General features: G+C 37.8%; 1 protein-coding gene across 1 annotated transcript in view; it reads right to left on the bottom strand.

Moving 5' to 3' along the window:
- The window catches only part of col23a1b (collagen type XXIII alpha 1 chain b), a 93,713-nt gene extending 75,732 nt beyond the window's left edge, over nucleotides 1–17,981 (bottom strand). The window contains exons 1-2 of the mRNA XM_089123593.1: nucleotides 17,531–17,981; nucleotides 16,919–16,988 (exon numbers count right to left, since the gene is read on the bottom strand). Of these exons, the coding sequence (XP_088979719.1) occupies nucleotides 16,919–16,988; nucleotides 17,531–17,812 (352 nt within the window). The 5' untranslated portion in view covers nucleotides 17,813–17,981. The remainder of the gene's footprint in view (nucleotides 1–16,918; nucleotides 16,989–17,530) is intronic.
- Between the last annotated feature and the right edge of the window lie 1,008 nt (nucleotides 17,982–18,989).

Below are 18,989 nucleotides of genomic sequence, written 5' to 3' on the forward strand. Positions count from 1 at the left end.
AATTTTGTCCAGTAAAAACCTTAACCAAGTTTATCAAAATCTGTTCATATTTACAAAATACAATTATGTTGGTCAGTGAAAACATTGGAAAGCTTTTCTTTGTACTTTTTGTTAAAATAAAAGGTTAAAAAGAATGAACAAATAACAGATTCTTGATTTTACTGCATTTTACAAAATGTCCCAACTTTTCCTGAATTGGGGTTATACATCTTCCTGGTTGTTTTATGGATGGTACATCTGTACATTTTTCTTTCAAAAAAATTTAAATCTTTCATAAACATAGCTTAACTGGTTCTGGTGTGCATTGTGCAATGCCCACTTTTTTATGCGTTTTAAATGTTTCCTGGTCAAAATATCTCAACCTTTAAATATGGCATTTCCTCTTAAGCCTATAAATAATTATGTCAAATAACTTAATGTGAAGCACATTCAAAAGTTACAAATCTCAGAATTACATCTTAAAGACAGAAGCCTTTAAAACATTAAAGTGATGTCAGTCAATCTTGAATGGGGTTCAGAGCAGGTGTGTATTGTAAAAAGAAACACATTGACAACGGATCAATGAGTGTCAATATCCCTGACCTGATCTTCAAAGGTGAGCCAGATCTGCGAACAGAGTGTGTCCAGCTGAACCTGATGTTAACTGTCCAACAATAAATGCACAGGAAGGTTTCGGTTCTACAGGGTTTACTTTTACTACCCGTACTCCCAGTCTGAACAGAGTAACGACAACAACATATGTAGGCCAGAAGCCCTGTCAGTCTCCTGAGTTTCCTCCTGTATCTCTGCTGTGCACAGATCTCACACTCTTTCCATTAGAAGCGAAGGAGGGAAGACGCCACTCCAGAAAGCCTAAGTCTCGATGCGTGGTAATGAGAAACACAGGTCTGAAGTCTGGACCATATTTCATCAGAAGTGCTGTGCTACTGGTGTACACCTGCACTGAGGCTCTGGGAAAGCCGGGTGCTAAGTATCTGTTTAGATTAATAGTTAATACAAGCCCTCAAACATTTCACAGAGGTCGGACATCTTAACAGTCTCTTAAAAACAAGAAGCAATAATAAAAAGACAGCGGAGCAACACTTATGGGGCTTCGCTCGGTTCTCACGCACCAAGCAAACACTGAGGATATGCATACTCGAAATCTCTTACGTCTGAACCAGGGGTCTTTAACCTTTTTCAGACTGTTAAGCCTGAAAAAAGTACTTGCCGTATAAATGTATTTACATACTTTGTTGTGATGCTTACATTGCAAACTAAAATAATCATTAAGAAGTCATCTATTTTAGAAGGTCTATGGCCCGAGGCGCTGGGATAAATATCCCCGCAATTAAACATTTGGCTAAAGTTTAGCTTTGTAACTTAATGATCAAATGACCAAAATATTGAAGGGTTATGGTCACAAAAGTTCATCTTAGGAACACAAATGAAGATCTTTTTGATGAAATCGGAGTGATTTCTGTCCCTCCATAGACAGCTACACAACTACCACTTTGATGCATCAAAAAATTAAAGGAGTAGTTCACTTTAAAAAAAACTTTTGCTGATAATTTACTCATCCCCATGTCATCCAAGATGTCCATGTCTTTCTTTCTTCAGTTGAAAAGAAATTAAGGTTTTTGATGAAAACATTCCAGGATTTTTCTCCATATAATGAACTGCATTGGGAACCAAATGGTTGAAGGTCCAAAAGACAGTTTCAGTGCAGCTTCAAAGGCTTCAAACGACACCAGACGATGAATAAGGGTCTTATATAGTGAAACGATCGGTCATTTCAAAAATAAATAAAAAAGGTTTAAGTTTTATAAGCTCAAATGCTTGCCTTGCTTAGTTCTGTGATGCACGTTCGTGACTCTCCTGTTCAAACTCGTTCATCAAAATGAACAAATTTTTTTTCGAGTCATGACTCGAAGGGTCCTAGATAAGACCCTTATTCATCATCTGGAGTCGTTTAAAGCCCTTTGAAACTGCACTGAAACTCTCATTTCAACTCTCAAACAACCGTTTGGTTCCCATTGAAGTCCATTATATGGAGAAAATCCTGGAATGTTTTCATCAAAAATCTTAATTTCTTTTCCACTGAAGAAAGAATGTCATGAACATCTTGGATGACACGGGGGTGAGTAAATTATCAGCAAAAGTTTTTTTTAAAAGTGAACTACTCCTTTAATACAGCGATCGTAAAACTAATCCATATCGAGCGGTTTAGTCTAAATTTTCTGAAGAGACTCGATTGATTTATGATTAACAGATTGAATTTAGGCTTTTATTCACATATAAACATTCATCAACAAGTGTTCAGATGCAAAAGCCTCTAAGTGCCATTTGAAATTTTCTTCTAGAATGATAATTTTATCGAGCTTATATTAAAGTTCAGTAATTTCACTTAAATGGCAATGAAGATTACCTATTAATTGTCATTTAAGTGAAATTACTGAACTTAAATATACAAGCTTGATCAAAATTATCATTCTAGAAGAAAATTTCAAATGGCACTTAGAGGCTTTTGCATCTGAACTCTTCATATATATATATATATATATATATATATATATATATATATATATATATATATAACTGAGACTGTAATAACTTTACAGAGACTGCTGAATTACATTCCTGCTGATATTCAGTACAATGGAAGGAACTCTTTTTGTGTGACATTGTTTAATTTTACAACTTTCAATGCCTTGAACTTCAGAGTTCCATGATATAAGTGATGCAGATCAGATACGATTAACTGAACTTTAGCGTCCACAGTAGTGATATAAAACAAGGCTCAGTAAACTCAATGAAGATTCACTGGAATTACTATAATCACATTAGCAGATGGCAAAAATAAATACTCCCGGTCATGGATGAACATTAAAAGAAATCCAAGCCAAACTCAGACAGACGCGCTGTATTACTAAGTGGAGGAGACAGAATAATCAAAAGTGAAAGAAGGTTCAGTAGGAATCATTTCCTGGGCCGTGGATTAACTGTAAACAGACAGTTTGTGTGTATAGTTGCAGTTGAGTCACTATCTAGATTGTCTCGTGAGTAATTTGTGTCCATGCTGACAGGAACACATACTGAGTGAATGGCAAGAATTGATGTCAAACTGTGCAAAGCAGAAACACCTGAAGTGCTCAATGAAACCGGGGCACAAATAAAGATAAAAACAACACTGTATTTTCATAACCATTCCTTTATGGCCTGTCAATAAGCAGCATGATAACTGAGCCTGCTGAGCAAAGAAAAGCAGTAGACCAAGACTATTTGTAATATTTATTTACAGAATGGTACAATGTTTGCATGTTACGCACATTGTAAATAAAGCATTCTTCTTTAACCATTTAACCATTTATTCATCACATAATTTCACATTTTTATCATCTGGTGTTTTTAGGTTGCAAAACTGTTAATATTGTTCCAATTTGATGAATTTTTCATTAAAAACGTATCAAATAACAATCAAATAAAATAAAATGTCTATTCTAGAAGCAGAAAAACGTAATTGCACCCCAATGATAGATGACATCACTTTTTTTAGTTTGGTCTGACCTTTACTTGACTTTGTGTGGTCAGTATCCAAGCTGACAGGGGAGCCGTCAGTCTAGATAACAGTCGAAGGTCTCACTGACACGAGCTATCCTGGTTTAACACGTTGTAGTAAACATTACTCCCTTCACATTGTTATACTTAATCTGTTGATTTCCATCACTCAAAGTACTCATTCCAAGCCAAAACACAAAACCAGACTCGCATTGTTTAGGCAAACCTCTAATCCAGCCCAACACTTCAATGGCCTCTCAGGCACGGGATATTCCTCTAAACCAGACTCAACATTTGTAGCATTCAACAAAAGATGAGAAAACAAATAGAGGGTATTTATTCCAGATCATTTAATTTTTTAAGTCTCATTGTTCCACGATAGAACCATGAACAGCTCTTACAATTTCTAAGTAGGCGGGGGAAACAGACCCACCTCTGTTCTCTAACACATACTAACATTCTCACCACGGCATGAACACTAGGGGGACGTCCGGAAGTTTGTTTTTCTCTGTGAGGGATGAGAGGGATATATGAAGGTCTGTGATGTGAGTCATTAAAATGTCTACATAGACACAAAAAAGCACATGCAGCTGAAGAGACACCCTTAACAAGCATGTGAATCTCTAAACACAATCAATACCAATCAAACTGAAAGCACAATGTCGGATCCAAATTATGATTATGAAGAATGATTTCTGAAGGATCATGTGACACTGATGACTGGAGTAATATTCAGTTACAATTGCAAGTATTTTTTATCTGATTAATACAGCCCTGGTGAGTATAATAAGAGATTTCTTCCATTTTCATAAAAAAAAAATTAAAACCTTAAAAAAACAGTACTGCTAATTGGATTTTTGTTCAAACGTTAGATTAAGGTCCAATGCTCACTATTAACTACGACTTTTGCCTCAATAAACTCCTTATTACTGCTTATTAGGTAGTTAAGTTCAGGTATTGGGTAGATTAGAGATGTAGAATATGGTCATACAGAATAAGGCATTAATATGCGTTTTATATGTACTAATAAGCATCCAATATACCAGTAATATGCATGCTAATAAACAACTAGTTAATAGTGAGAATTGGACCCTAAATTAAAGTGTTACCGAATTTGTATTAATTTATCTTCAGATTCCACGTTATATGTCTAATATAATGTTTGAAATGTACTTTACAACAGTGTGTATTCAACAGTTGCAGTCCAAAACAGGATCATGTTTATTTGACACAGCTGAAACTCACTAGCAGCAGACTTAGACTATCAGAGGGATGCCAGACGTTCAGTATACAACCCCCACCACCGAGTGCTAGAGGCCTACACATTCACTCAGACTCAAAAAACACAAACACAAACTGGCCTGCCAGAGCCAAAACACACATTATAAACAAACTGTATACGCTTAATAGAAAATACAGGACAAACTTTTACAACAAGAGTCTGTTTATCCTGGGAGAATTTATCAGAAATTTCAACAGGTCAGCGCAGTACACTTATAAAATATAGTGTGTGTTTTTCCTCCTCTGAAGAAAAGTAAAAATATAAATGCCATCTGTTGAATTGCTCTTCAATAGAATCTGGTTGAAGGAGGAAGGCAAAGCATCTTATCTCTCGGTCAATCAAAACAGGCAACAATAACACACACAATTAGGAGATTACCATCATCCCAATTACAACAACTGCACGCAACTCTGACTTAGTCTGCAAAATAGTCTTCACACGGATTTGAATTCTTTCTCTTCAGATGAAACCGAATGCCGCTGCACTAAGGCCATGTCTCGCTGATGCTGGTTTATGAATCAGTACAGCAGTGCACAGAACTGAGAGAGCATGGAGACTCACTGGAGGTCCACATGTAGTGTTATGAAGCTGCCTATTTCATCATTCAAACTCTACAACAGCGGCTTTTTAACCTTTTTGACTCAAATGTCTCCATGGTATTCCTTTTGTAATAATGGCAAGGCTGCTTTTTTATTAACAGAAACTAGGATTGTCAAGATCCCAAATCAACCAACCAAAATTGGGTTTGTGATTACAGAAATGTCAAGAACTGTTTGTTTTTTAATAAATTTAGTTGTTATGGGGAGAATAATAAAAGGAATATTCAGTTCACATCTTGATTTTGTACTTTTTAGCATTTTACCTGAAAGTACCTGGCATCGACGAACATTTTCGCCTTTTACGAGTTTTCACTGTTATATAGTAGGAGGTGCTATTACACATCTAAAGGGTATCTCCTGATCAAAACACTTGCGAAGATGAAGCAGGAACAAGCGATAGCATATGTAGGTAGATGTATGTATAAAAAAAAACACGATCATCAACAGTAAACAGCATATAAATCAAAACTACCTAATGAAATATCTTGTGATGTAGTACTCAAGTCTGGTCTCGAGACCGATTTCTGCTTTTTTGAACTCGTCTCGCACTTGTTCCTTCAAAGACTCGGTCTCGACTCGGACTCGACCCTTCAAAGATTCAGTCTTGACTCAGTCTTGACCCTTCAAAGACTCGGTCTTGACTCGGACTCGACTCAGACTCGGTCTTGACTCGGACTTGAATGTATTTGAAAACCAACGGACTCGGTCTCGACTTGGACTCGACCCTTCAAAGACTCGGTCTTGACTCGGACTTGACCCTTCAAAGACTCGGTCTTGACTCGGACTTGACAGTATTTGAAAACCAACGGACTCGGTCTCGACTTGGACTCGACCCTTCAAAGACTCGGTCTTGACTCGGACTCGACTCGGACTCGGTCTTGACTCGGACTTGATCCTTCAAAGACTCGGTCTTGACTCGGACTCGACTGTATTTGAAAACCAACGGACTCGGTCTCGACTTGGACTCGACCCTTCAAAGACTCGGTCTTGACTCGGACTCGGTCTTGACTCGGACTCGGTCTTGACTCGGACTCGACCCTTCAAAGACTCGGTCTTGACTCGGACTCGACCCTTCAAAGACTCTGTCTTGACTCGGACTCGACTGTATTTGAAAACCAACGGACTCGGTCTCGACTTGGACTCGACCCTTCAAAGACTCGGTCTTGACTCGGACTCGGTCTTGACTCGGACTTGACCCTTCAAAGACTCGGTCTTGACTCGGACTCGACTGTATTTGAAAACCAACGGACTCGGTCTCGACTTGGACTCGACCCTTCAAAGACTCGGTCTTGACTCAGACTCGACTCGGACTCGGTCTTGACTCGGACTTGACCCTTCAAAGACTCGGTCTTGACTCGGACTCGACTGTATTTGAAAACCAACGGACTCGGTCTCGACTTGGACTCGACCCTTCAAAGACTCGGTCTTGACTCGGACTCGGTCTTGACTCGGACTCGGTCTTGACTCGGACTCGGTCTTGACTCGGACTCGGTCTTGACTCGGACTCGACCCTTCAAAGACTCGGTCTTGACTCGGACTCGACCCTTCAAAGACTCGGTCTTGACTCGGACTCGACTGTATTTGAAAACCAACGGACTCGGTCTCGACTTGGACTCGACCCTTCAAAGACTCGGTCTTGACTCGGACTCGGTCTTGACTCGGACTCGGTCTTGACTCGGACTCGGTCTTGACTCGGACTCGGTCTTGACTCGGACTCGACCCTTCAAAGACTCGGTCTTGACTCGGACTCGACCCTTCAAAGACTCGGTCTTGACTCGGACTCGACTGTATTTGAAAACCAACGGACTCGGTCTCGACTTGGACTCGACCCTTCAAAGACTCGGTCTTGACTCGGACTCGACTCGGACTCGGTCTTGACTCGGACTTGACCCTTCAAAGACTCGGTCTTGACTCGGACTTGACTTGGACTCGGTCTTGACTCGGACTTGACCCTTCAAAGACTCGGTCTTGACTCGGACTCGACTGTATTTGAAAACCAACGGACTCGTCGTGGACTCGTCAGATATGTCGTGGGACGAGCTATAAAACTGCGCAAGCATTAGGGGTGTTGATAGACGTGATCTACTCCATCTATGGTTTGACCATCATTCTGAATCTGATCTGGATGTAGTCTTTGACACAAACACGTTTTTCTCAGCTTTTTGCTCAGAAAGTTGCTTTATTATTAAACTTACCCACAAGTGTTGATAAAAAAGACTGCATAAAGCTAGAATACATTTATTTATTCTTATGGGCTTTATGCAAGCATAAGTTCCGCATTTGACGTAAGGATGCTCGTCCATTTCCGGTTGTGGAGATTAAAGCGGAGGAAAACCGGAGAAAACAGGATTATGGCAGAGTCTTCAATATTTACTGTCCTCCCGTCTTTGAAACGAAACGTACATACGTTTAGATGTAATTTTATATATAGTTATGTTTATTTAATATAATTTTAAAAAGAAGCATAAACACAACGAGGGGTGTCTGTTTTATCTGTTTTTGTGACTAACGTTTCATTAGTATAAACCATGGAGTATAAAATTCAATATAAATTCTCGGTATTGCATTGGACTCTATGATCGGCGGAAGTTATCGAGCATCCTTAATCCTTCACCGGAAATACCGCTGTGCATAGAGCCCATTAACACGTATAATGAGTTCAGTCTAGGAGGGTAGTGTTACTTTACATGTGACATCGCCAACTACTGGCTTGGCATGAATAATACAGCGCTTAAAGTCGTCCTTGCGGATCAATGTGAAGGGGGACCGTTGTGACAAACGTTGTCCTCTGTACGAGAAACTTTTCAAAATGACAGAGGAAAAACTTTTCCTTTTTTGCTACATTATTGTACCTTTATTTTACATTTATAATCATTTTCCTGCGACCCTTAGATGTTTGCTGAGGCATAAGGTTTGTACTTGCTAAGGCTAGTACATTAGCTCATACAGTGTCAAAAATGTTTGTAATTGTGATGGTAAATGAGTGTAAAAAAAGCTATGGTTAAAATGGTATAGTTGCTTGATTGATAACTGGGAATGATGAGGAACCATTACTGTCTTTTCCATGGTTTTACATTAAATCAAGCAACATCTAAACTAAATAGTCCGATTCTTTTTCCTTTTTTTAATCACTCAAGACCAGTTTCCAGAAAACCCTGAGGTGAAAACGATGCAAAACAAACCTCACAGCTTGACAGTAAAAAACGTTTCAGGAAAATGGCAAGATCTCCCCATGGCACTGAAAAAGTGCAACCCTGTTCAAAATCCCAGTCTAGGAAACAAGACTCCACAGCTCCAAGTTTCTGCCGTGGACCATGCAACCCAAAAGTACAGTTAAGGGAGATGTTTAAAATGTGAAAAGACATGGCACGCTGCCACACAGATGGGGGATAAAACAGAGGGAGAAAATAAATTCTCTGGCTCGCTGGAGGCATTTGGGAGATTTGCAATTAAGATTAGGCTTGACGACGCAAGGACAAGGACCAGGCTGCTTTAGTACACACAATTATGCAAACAGACAGCATGATGTGACTAAATCGGTGACGGGACCCCATTGAAAGATTAAGAATAACTGGGAGGAAATGGGATATGTGAATGAGATTATAAAGAATGGTTCAGTGGAGAGACTAGAGTAAATAAATAGAAATTCGCTCTTCTGTCCAATACAAATTTTCCAATTTGATTTCGATTCACAAGCTCTGATTTGATTCAGAATCATTAAAGGTAATTTTCATTTTCCAGTTTGCTTATATAATGATCAATATGAAAAAAAAAATCTCTCTCTGCTAATACTGTAAAATATACATGGCAATGTATCAAAATCAAAATTATTTTTAAAGAACCAGCTCAAAAGAGTCATTTATTTTGTGTTTGGTTCACTAAAAGATCCGGATCATAAGAGTCATTTGTTCATGAATCTTTAAAACACTTTTAAATCATATTCAAAACAGACTTCACTCTCACAATAACAACGGTTGTATATGATACGGACTGACACGAAGGTAAAGTAATGAAGACAGAATTCAGTAAGCTGTTATGAAAACACTGAATTACTGGCTTACTTATATTTCAGAGAGCCTGAGAATTGGCTCTGTTCTGCCAACTGCAAGTGCTTAACGAGCATTTTAACACTTGTTTAACAAATTAGGAGACAAATTAAAACAGCAACAGACCTGCCAACTCTTCTGTGCATGCAGACCGAAACAAACAAACAACTGAGCCAAGATCTTAGTAAAAACTCTTAACCACTAAACAAAAAAAAAAAAGGTCTTCACAGGCATGAAATTCAGGACCGCACCACAAAGAGAACACGGCGCTCTTATCATTTCTAATTCAGCATCATCTTTGAGATTAAACCGAAAAGATAAGGTTGATTACTTTGGACAAAGAGGAAAAACATTGAATGTGCTTTCATGGCGGCAACCAAATAGTTAGGCTACAAAATTTCACTGTAAATTAAATCACAGATTGAGCAAGGAGGTATAAATGTTCTCCAAACGTATAAAATCTTGTGAGGTGTGAGATGACGGGGAGAAAAAGCAAGAGTCTTCCAGATCAACAAATCACACATTTTTTCTTAAAATCAGACCTAACGTGCCATAATTGCTTCCATATCTCCTCTCTATTTTCAGTGGGTACATGGCCTCACATTTCATTCAAATCAAACTGGGAAACATTGTAGCCAAACAGGGAGGGAGTTTTTACAGTGATGTTGAGAGTATGGCAAAATGCCCTCCCACAAACTACAGACAGATGCTTTTAATAAGCCGAGAGTACAGAACCCATACCGCTATTGCCTTTATTTTCTATTTATTTAGCTAGATCCTGATGGAGATACATTCTGACTACTTATTTCGCAAAACCAAGCAGCTACAGACTCATGTAAATTTAAAAGTAAAAAGAAATGTTTGTGCCACATGTGCTCGTAGGATGTTGCGTTGTGTCGTTTCAAACCTGTTTGACTGACTTTCTTCTGTGAAACATTAAAGGAGTAGTTCACTTTTAAAAAAACTTTTGCTGATAATTTACTCACCCCCATGTCATCCAAGATGTCCATGTCTTTTTTTTCTTCAGTCAAAGAGAAATGAAGGTTTTTGATGAAAACATTACAGGATTTTTCTCCATATAATGCACTTCAATGGGAACCAAACGGTTCAAGGTCCAAAAGACGGTTTCAACGCAAACTGCAAACTGTTCAAAGGGCTTTAAATGATTCCAGACAATGAATAAGGGTCTTATCAAGCGAAACGATCGCCTTGCTCTGTTCTGTGATGCGTTTGTGACTCTCCTGTTCGAACTCGTTCATCAAAATGAACGAATCTTTTCCAGAGTCAACTTTTTCATTTCGTTCGTTGAATGAACCAAATGACACAAAAAAGTTTTGTTCATTTTGATGAACGAGTTCGAACAGGAGAGTCCTGAACGCGCATCACAGAACAACGCAAGCCGAGCATTTGAGCTTATAAAACTTAAACTCAATTGTTGTTTTTTTTTAAATGAGCGATCGTTTCACTTGATAAGACTCTTATTCATCGTCTGGAACCGTTTAAAGCCCTTTGAACAGTTTGCAGTTTGCAGTGAAACTGTCTTTTGGAACTTGAACCATTTGGTTCCCATTGAAGTGCATTATATGGAGAAAAATCCTACAATGTTGTCCTCAAAAACCTTAATTTCTTTTTGATCTTGGATGACATGGGGGTGAGTAAATTATCAGCAAATGTTTTTTTTAAAGTGAACTACTCCTTTAATGAATGCATTTTGAAGAATGTGGTAATCAAATTATTTGGTTACCATTGATAATGGACAAAAAAAAAAAGATTTTTCAAAATATCTTCTTTTATGTTCCATGGAAGAAAGTAAGTTTTCAGAACCACATGAGGTTGAGAATTTTCATTTTTGGGCGAACTCTCCTTTCAAAATAGTTTCTGCATTATTATTTTGGAGTCACCTTGACAAAGCAATGCAATATGTGTGCTGGAGATTCAATTGCTAAAGTTGGCCAGTCGGTTCTGGCGAGAAATATTTATTCATTTTCTAGACTAGAGCATCTCCTCTTTTTCTCAGCAAAGTAACCATCTAACACGGTGTGAAGAAACACATAAGCACCCAGGGTGCACTGAAAGGGCTTTTCACGTTACCTCGGTTCATGCCTACTTAAATCGACGTGAAGGTATAGCATATGACTACACTTATGCACAGAGGGGAAAGCTTAACGTAGGTCAGACATGAAAACATTCAAACCCAACACAGGGGCCAACAGATAATCTGTACCCCTCCATCTCACCCACAGCGAAACCCTTACAGCCCTAGACAGCTTTTTGAGGAAGCATTAAAGCCGTCTCAATGGGTAGGCCAATAAAACTAGGGAGGATTACATTCTTAAGAGGCACGTTTATCCGAGCACGTCACGCTGTTTCCAGAACAACCTCCCAACCTGGGAGAGGAGACTAGGTGTCCGGGTCTGTGAAGGCTTAGGATCTACATTGCCCTCAGGTTCAGAGTATATGCAGTTATGTGAAACATTCAGATCTTTCCTGCTGTAGCTTTTCACAGCCATGCTCGGATTTGGGCTTTAAATGTATTTGTCCGTAGCTACAATAACAGTGGTTTTCAGAGCACTGGCCAGTATAGCTTCAGGCTTAACTGTGAAAAGAAAAAAAACGCAGATGTATTATTGAACTCGGTTATGAATGTGGTAGACAATAAATGCAAACATCTGTATTGTGGTGATGTGGCTGTGTCACAATATGTAGAGTATAGCGCACTTTAAAATGACGATTTTTTCCTTACTCACCCCCATTTCGTCCAAGATGTCCATGTCTTTCTTTCTTCAGGTGAAAAGAAATTAAGGTTTTTGATGAAAACATTCTAGGATTTTTCTCCATATAATGCACTTCAATGGGAACCAAACAGTTCAAGGTCCAAAAGACAGTTTCAGTGCAAACTGCAAACTGTTCAAAGGGCTTTAAACGATTCCAGACGATGAATAAGGGTCTTATCAAGCGAAACGATCGCTCATTTAATAAATAAATAAAAATGTTTACGTTTTATAAGCTCAAATGGTCACCTTGCTCTGTTCTGATGCGCGTTCGTGACTCTCCTATTCAAACTCGTTCATCAAAATGAACAAATCTTTTTCCGAGTCATTAGGTTCATTCAATGAACAAAACGAACGAATTGACTCGGGAAAAGATTCGTTCATTTTGATGAACGTGTTCGAACAGGAGAGTCACGAACGCGCGTCACAGAACAGAGCAAGGCGACCATTTGTGCTTATAAAACTTAAACTTTTTTATTTATTTATTAAATGAGCGATTGTTTCGCTTGATAAGACCCTTATTCATCGTCTGGAATCGTTTAAAGCCCTTTGAACAGTTTGCAGTTTGCACTGAAAGTGTCTTTTGGACCTTAAACCGTTTGGTTCCCATTGAAGTACATTATATGGAGAAAAATCCTGGAATGTTTTCATCAAAAACCTTAATTTCTTTTCGACTGAAGAAAGAAAGACATGAACATCTTGGATGACATTGGGGTGAGTAAATGATCAGCAAAAGTTTTTTTAAAAGTGAACTACTCAACTGATCACTTTTTACAGTAGCTGGAATGAATTTAACAGTCTTTGGGAAGTGTCTGAGCGGCTAGTTGTTTCAATATCTAATTCATCTTGAGCTCTGAGTGACCAGTGTCGTCATTTCAGGTTGAGAGGAAAGTCTGAGTGGATTCAGCTTGACAAGGCCTAAGTCAATTAATTGCTTTGTTGAGCTCATTATGGTCCACAGGTAGTCCTTTTGTGTCTATAGTTCAAGTGTTTTTTCTGATGTTTGCCATGAAAGGAAGCCCATTAAAGGCAAAGGAAGGAACAGCAAATCGCACAGATGGATGACTCGGGTTTACCATTCAGCTCGAGAAAACATTTCGATTCACCAAAAGCATCTTTAGTCTTTAATTGGAGACAGGAAGTGCAACAGAAGTGAGAAAAACAAAAGGTCTATTCACTGTAGAAAACCTATAAGAAATAAGACTTACTTCCTGGCCACTTCAATTGTATTCTTTATGCATGTTTGGTCCCCAACCATGAATAATAACAAATAGCATTTAACTAAAGAGAATAATGTTATATCACAGTAAATAACATGATTCAATGTTATACTAGCAGTGGACCTGTAAATTATAGAGATCATAAATAACATTAAACAAATGTCATCAAATAGTCAATAAAAGCTCCCATCAGCATCATAAAAAAAGGCTGAATTTTATTTAATAGAATTTACCACTATTTTTGGTGTAAACTGGTAATTATAAGATGTACATAATCAAATCAAAACATTAAACATAAGTATTTTTATTTTAATATCATTACATAATGTGATTTAAACCGTCATTGTGAAGAACAAACTATATATTTTTATAATAAACAAACAAAAAATATTCATGACACAGTTATAATGGCCTCATGACAGCCACATGACAGTTTAACTTCATTTAATGTCAAGTTGTCATGACAAAGACACTGACAGGTTATGATGTTATGGTTTATATCAAGATGTCATAAAGAAATCTTAAAGAATGTCATATTTGCATTCAAAATGTCATTAAGACACTTAAAAACAGTTGTCATAAACAGGAATAAACCTTACTTCATATTCAAGACAAATGTCATGTCATGGTTAAGAAGGTGTCTGTCATGTCAGTCTTATGAACAACCCTTCAAGTAAAGAGTTACCCAAATATTTTACATGAACACCAAAGAAAAAGTGAGTGGTGTTTGTCTGTACAAAGCTGAATACCTCAATGCACAGGTGTACTGATTGTTTCAGAACATTGCTATGGATTGGCTAAGGTGATCTGAGTGGGTAATGGCACGTTGATAGTGATGGCCCACTATGATTTTGGTCTCTTGTTGCAGCTCTTTTAGTGCAAGTATATGGACTTCTCTTGGTGTAAACCATACGCCTGATAATGATTGCTTTGAAAAGTAACAGAACCTCTCTTGGGTTTGACACTTGTAATGGTTTCCTTGCAAGCACCGCATAACAGAACATCACAGAAGCATTAAGTGTTTGATGAATAATGTTATTGGGATCTACATGTATCAGCGGCTAGCTAGTAAGAGCAAACCTCACTCCTCTGGCTCACTAAAAGGCACACTAGCGACTGACACTGAGCTGACACTAGCGACTGATGCTTTGGGCCTCCCATGGCGGTTCGAATCCCGCTCAGAGCAGTGCGAGTGGAGCCGGAGGGGTTATATACACAAAACTGAACATGGAGAGATTGTTCCTCCAAAGATATCTTAAAACATCTGTCTGCCATCGGCAATGTTGGGGGTGGCGCATTACAAGTAACACAAATTATGTAATCGTTTACTTTTCAAGTAACTTGTAAAGTAATGCATTGCTTTTAAATTCACAAAAAAAAATAAAATAATAATAAAATCTGAGCTAAGCAAGTTGTTTTTCCATTTATGGACTGACATCTCTCCCGTCCTCATGTTGAGTGAAATCATGAGTAAGTGCAGAGGCATTGTCTGAACATGATGGTTACTGTATAACTCTGAAATGCAATATTATGCAAACCTGCAATAATTAAATATACAGATATTCTTTATGTAGCCTAATCTCATTTTATTAACAAATGTCTTCGTTCATTGACATTCGATGATCCAATTCAACCATACACTCTTAGAAGAAATGGTTCTATTTAGAACCAGAAATGGTTCCATCCCCCGCTTCATATATGGAACTCCAAAACGGTTCTATATAGAACCATTTTTTTGGTAAAAGGTTCTATTGGCCAAGTACGGAACCCCAGGGTTCTATATAGAACCCAGAGGAACCCTTTTTTTAAGAGTGTATAGAACCTTTTAGGCCAGGGGTTCCAAATACGTAGCGCTGATAGAACCTTTTACGGTTCTATAACCTTTTCTTCTAAGAGTATACTAATAAGCAAAAATGACTTTAGATAAACATCACATTTTTTTTTCTTTTTTTTTTTCTTTTTTTTTTTTTTTTGAAAGAAAGAGTGTTGGAACTTCTGCATTTGTTTGAAAGGTTTGTTTGAGCGGCGCCCTCTATTGTACAGACGTGAATTTGCGTTTCCTTTAGCCTGAGGCTTATTCATTTAACTTTTTGTGTCAAAGGGGTTATTAAAAAACAAACACGCAAGCCCAGCCCAGGTGAGAAAAGGTACGCAGAATTAGTTACTTTTTAGGGAGTAACGCAATATAACACACTGCTTGTAAAATTAACTTTCCCCAACACTGTACATAGAAACTAAAACAAATCTCTTACAGACAATTGAAGATATCAAAGTTATCAGTGTTCACTGATCTTACAAGACGACTTTTGATATCTTTCTTGTTCTTCCTTCTATTCTGAAGGCATTTGTGCTCTTTGATATTTCAATATCAGGGATAAACTGACTTTCTAATATGCCCTTTGCTCATGGCAAAGTTAAGCATGGCAAGAGAACAGAGTGCATGATAAGGTTATATGAATAGATATGAAAACAGTCCTTGGGAAAAGAATACAGTGGGGAAAAAAAGAGCTTTAAAGTTGAGTTGAGCTTAAATAAAACTGTAGTGTCCGAAGTTGAATTACACCCACATTTTAGCAACAACATCAGAGGGTAGCCTATATGGGAGGCCCTCTTTTAGTAGGCAATCTTCATAGGCTAGTAAATTTCTCAATCCATTATTCCACAATGCCGTGGGAGCGACCGTATCTTTAACAGGGCTGGTGTAAACCTGTCATTTTCTTTCAGGCAACAGTCAAATTTCCAATGACTAAAACATGAAAACTGAGCAACAAATGCATGCAAGGTTAAGTATCCCCTGTCTATCCCCTACTTTACACCGATAACTGGTAATGAATTTTAATGTCTCGTAGCTGAGCTTACACAATAAATCTGTGGCATCCACTGGCCTCTGTGGAGAGGAGCGCCACTCTCATCTTTATAACTTCCACATGCGAGTTATTTAATTCAGCATGAAGTATATAAGCTGTGGTTCTGCCTGTGGTCACACCGAAAAGTCAATACACTGTCACTTATCCACGCTGTAGAAAAATTGTTTTCATCATTACATCATCTCTGCATGCATCCATCTATTTAATGTCTGTTACTCCGTCTCAATTATATGAATTTTCAGAGTTTGAACTTGCAACTTTGGCACCATTTGACTTTACCACAGCAATTAAACTTAAGTTTGACATTTTAACAGTGTAGATTGCAATGGTGAGATGCAACAGGGATTAATTCTATCAGTCCAAGAGCTTGATTGAAACAATTCTTTCAAAATACCCACTAAATACAGAAATATACTAAATGTTTTGGTTGGATGAAGATGTAAGACAAGTCCCTATTGAGCTGAACGCTCTTAACAACATGCTAGAAGGAAGTCACCTGCTGCATCATTTATTAAACCAATTATATATAATAGATTTTGAGAGAAAAAATGGTGTTAAGATGGTTCAGTCGTTTTAGAGAAAGAAAATAAACAAACCTGGAGGACAAGAGCACTCTTGCGCTGCTTCTCGAACTGTACGGATTTTCGACACCCCCTCTTTGAGTCTCTGTGAAAACAGATGTATATGATATACATACAAATTAGTAATTTAACATAACACTGAATAAAAATCCATATAAAAACAGAAAAAGTACAATGTAAAAATTATTAAATTATGAGATAAGATCATGAGTGGTTCAGATTAATATAATATTTTGAGTTTGTGTTGACAAAACCAAACTCAATTTCTATGAACATAAAATAAAGGCAATCAGGTTACTTACTGGCTAAGTAAAAACAACAATATTTTTTTTTACAGTGTGTAGCTATAGATAATGTTTTGTTTAAATTTACAGATTTTATTTGATCTTAGAACACAAATCAACGCGTAATTAATATGGGGGAAACACCTGAGAAAAATCTAAAATTATGGAAGTTTATAGTATGAACAGCTATTCTCTACTTAATTTCACTTTGAAGCATGTTAGTCACATGATACATGTGTAAGACCATAAAACCAAATTGAAAGCCAGATAAATTGCCTTATTTTCATTCAATGTTCATAAAAGTAGCCGAGAAATGAAAAAAAAAAATAATCCCCTCACTCACCTCTTGCACAAGTTTCTCAATGGCATCCCAAAGAGTCGCGTGCGCATCTAGTGTCGCGTGCACAGGTTGAATCACAGACAGTCTCTCCATCTCCAGAAGCTCAACTTTACGCTCAAGATGCGAAGTTTTGACGTTCATAAACAGACAAACTGCCACCGAAGACGCCGACAGCATAAAACATACGAGGGTTGTTAGGCAATGAAATATCTGTGATGTGTGATGTCCATTCCCGTTCGTCTTTGGCACATCTTTTGAATCCCCAGGTGAAACCATTTTTGGCATTATGATGATCTGACAAATCCTTGTTCTTGAATCCTTTTTTGAAACACGAGTAGATCTTTATTTCAGTAAAGTGGAGTTTGTGGCTTCAGCGTAACTGCGGCTGACAGGAGACGCGACGATGTGACGCACACTTGAAGCGAGCGCGTACTCGTACTGAAAGTCTGCTGATGGTCGCGCGCCTCTCAGTGTCTCGAGCGCAGGTTAAGTTGTTTCCCTCTGAAGTGTCTCTCACTAGTCAGCCCCTTTCTCGCTGCTCAACTACCGTAAACAAATTCAATGTAAACGACAGTTGTGCAAACTCTGTGTGCGCGCAAGTGTCTTATCCCCTCCCCACCCCAAAGGTCAAAAGTCAAAACAAAAGATTGACGGTGGGTTTTGGGTGTATGCTTTCTATTCTTTTAGCTACTATGTATATGATTCAACCGTTTCCAAACTTTTCCGAAAACTAGAGACAGATTAGGCTACAAGTCAGGCTGCGCGTTGATGACGTATATTAAGAACTATAAATATTTATCACTTTATACAACACCACACAAATATAAACAGAAACTATGTTTAAAAACAAGTCACCATGGAATTGAAATAGACTATTCTAATTTTATTAATTTATTTTTGGACTGTTCCTTTTTTATTAATGAGCAAGTAAAAAATCGTTAGTCTTTATACGTCGTGTCCTTAAATAAAGAAAAAAAGTTCTGACAACAATTTTCTTTATATTTACACCGTCATCCTCCAATAGGGGAGATGTATAACCAAATAGTTGACGGAGATGTTTTTTTCGGATAGCCTACGTATCCATCTTTCTCTTTCATACTCTTTTCTGTTATTTATTTGTTTGTGATGTCATTAAAACTCAAGTAAGCACTAATGTTCTTCCTCAAGTAACTTGTAAGTTCATGCTACAACCACTAGAGGTCCAAAAGATGTTATCGCACTATGGACAAAATACAATTTGGCTTGTGCAAAACAAACTTCTAAAGGAAACTGCCGATAAAGATGAAATGTATTTATGATGCGTAGTCCAAAACTTTGTGCGTACCTGTAAATGTCAAATTAGTAGTGGTTTATTGCACAATGTATTGTTTTTATCCGTCTGTAATAAAGAACACATATCAGAGTTCCAGCCAAGATAATTTGCTTTACAGATTGTGAAATCTCAAGATTTTCCCCATATGAT

Source organism: Pimephales promelas, chromosome 19 (genome assembly GCF_988280905.1).
Source record: "Pimephales promelas chromosome 19, fPimPro1.hap1.1, whole genome shotgun sequence".
Taxonomy (NCBI): Eukaryota; Metazoa; Chordata; class Actinopteri; order Cypriniformes; family Leuciscidae; genus Pimephales; species Pimephales promelas.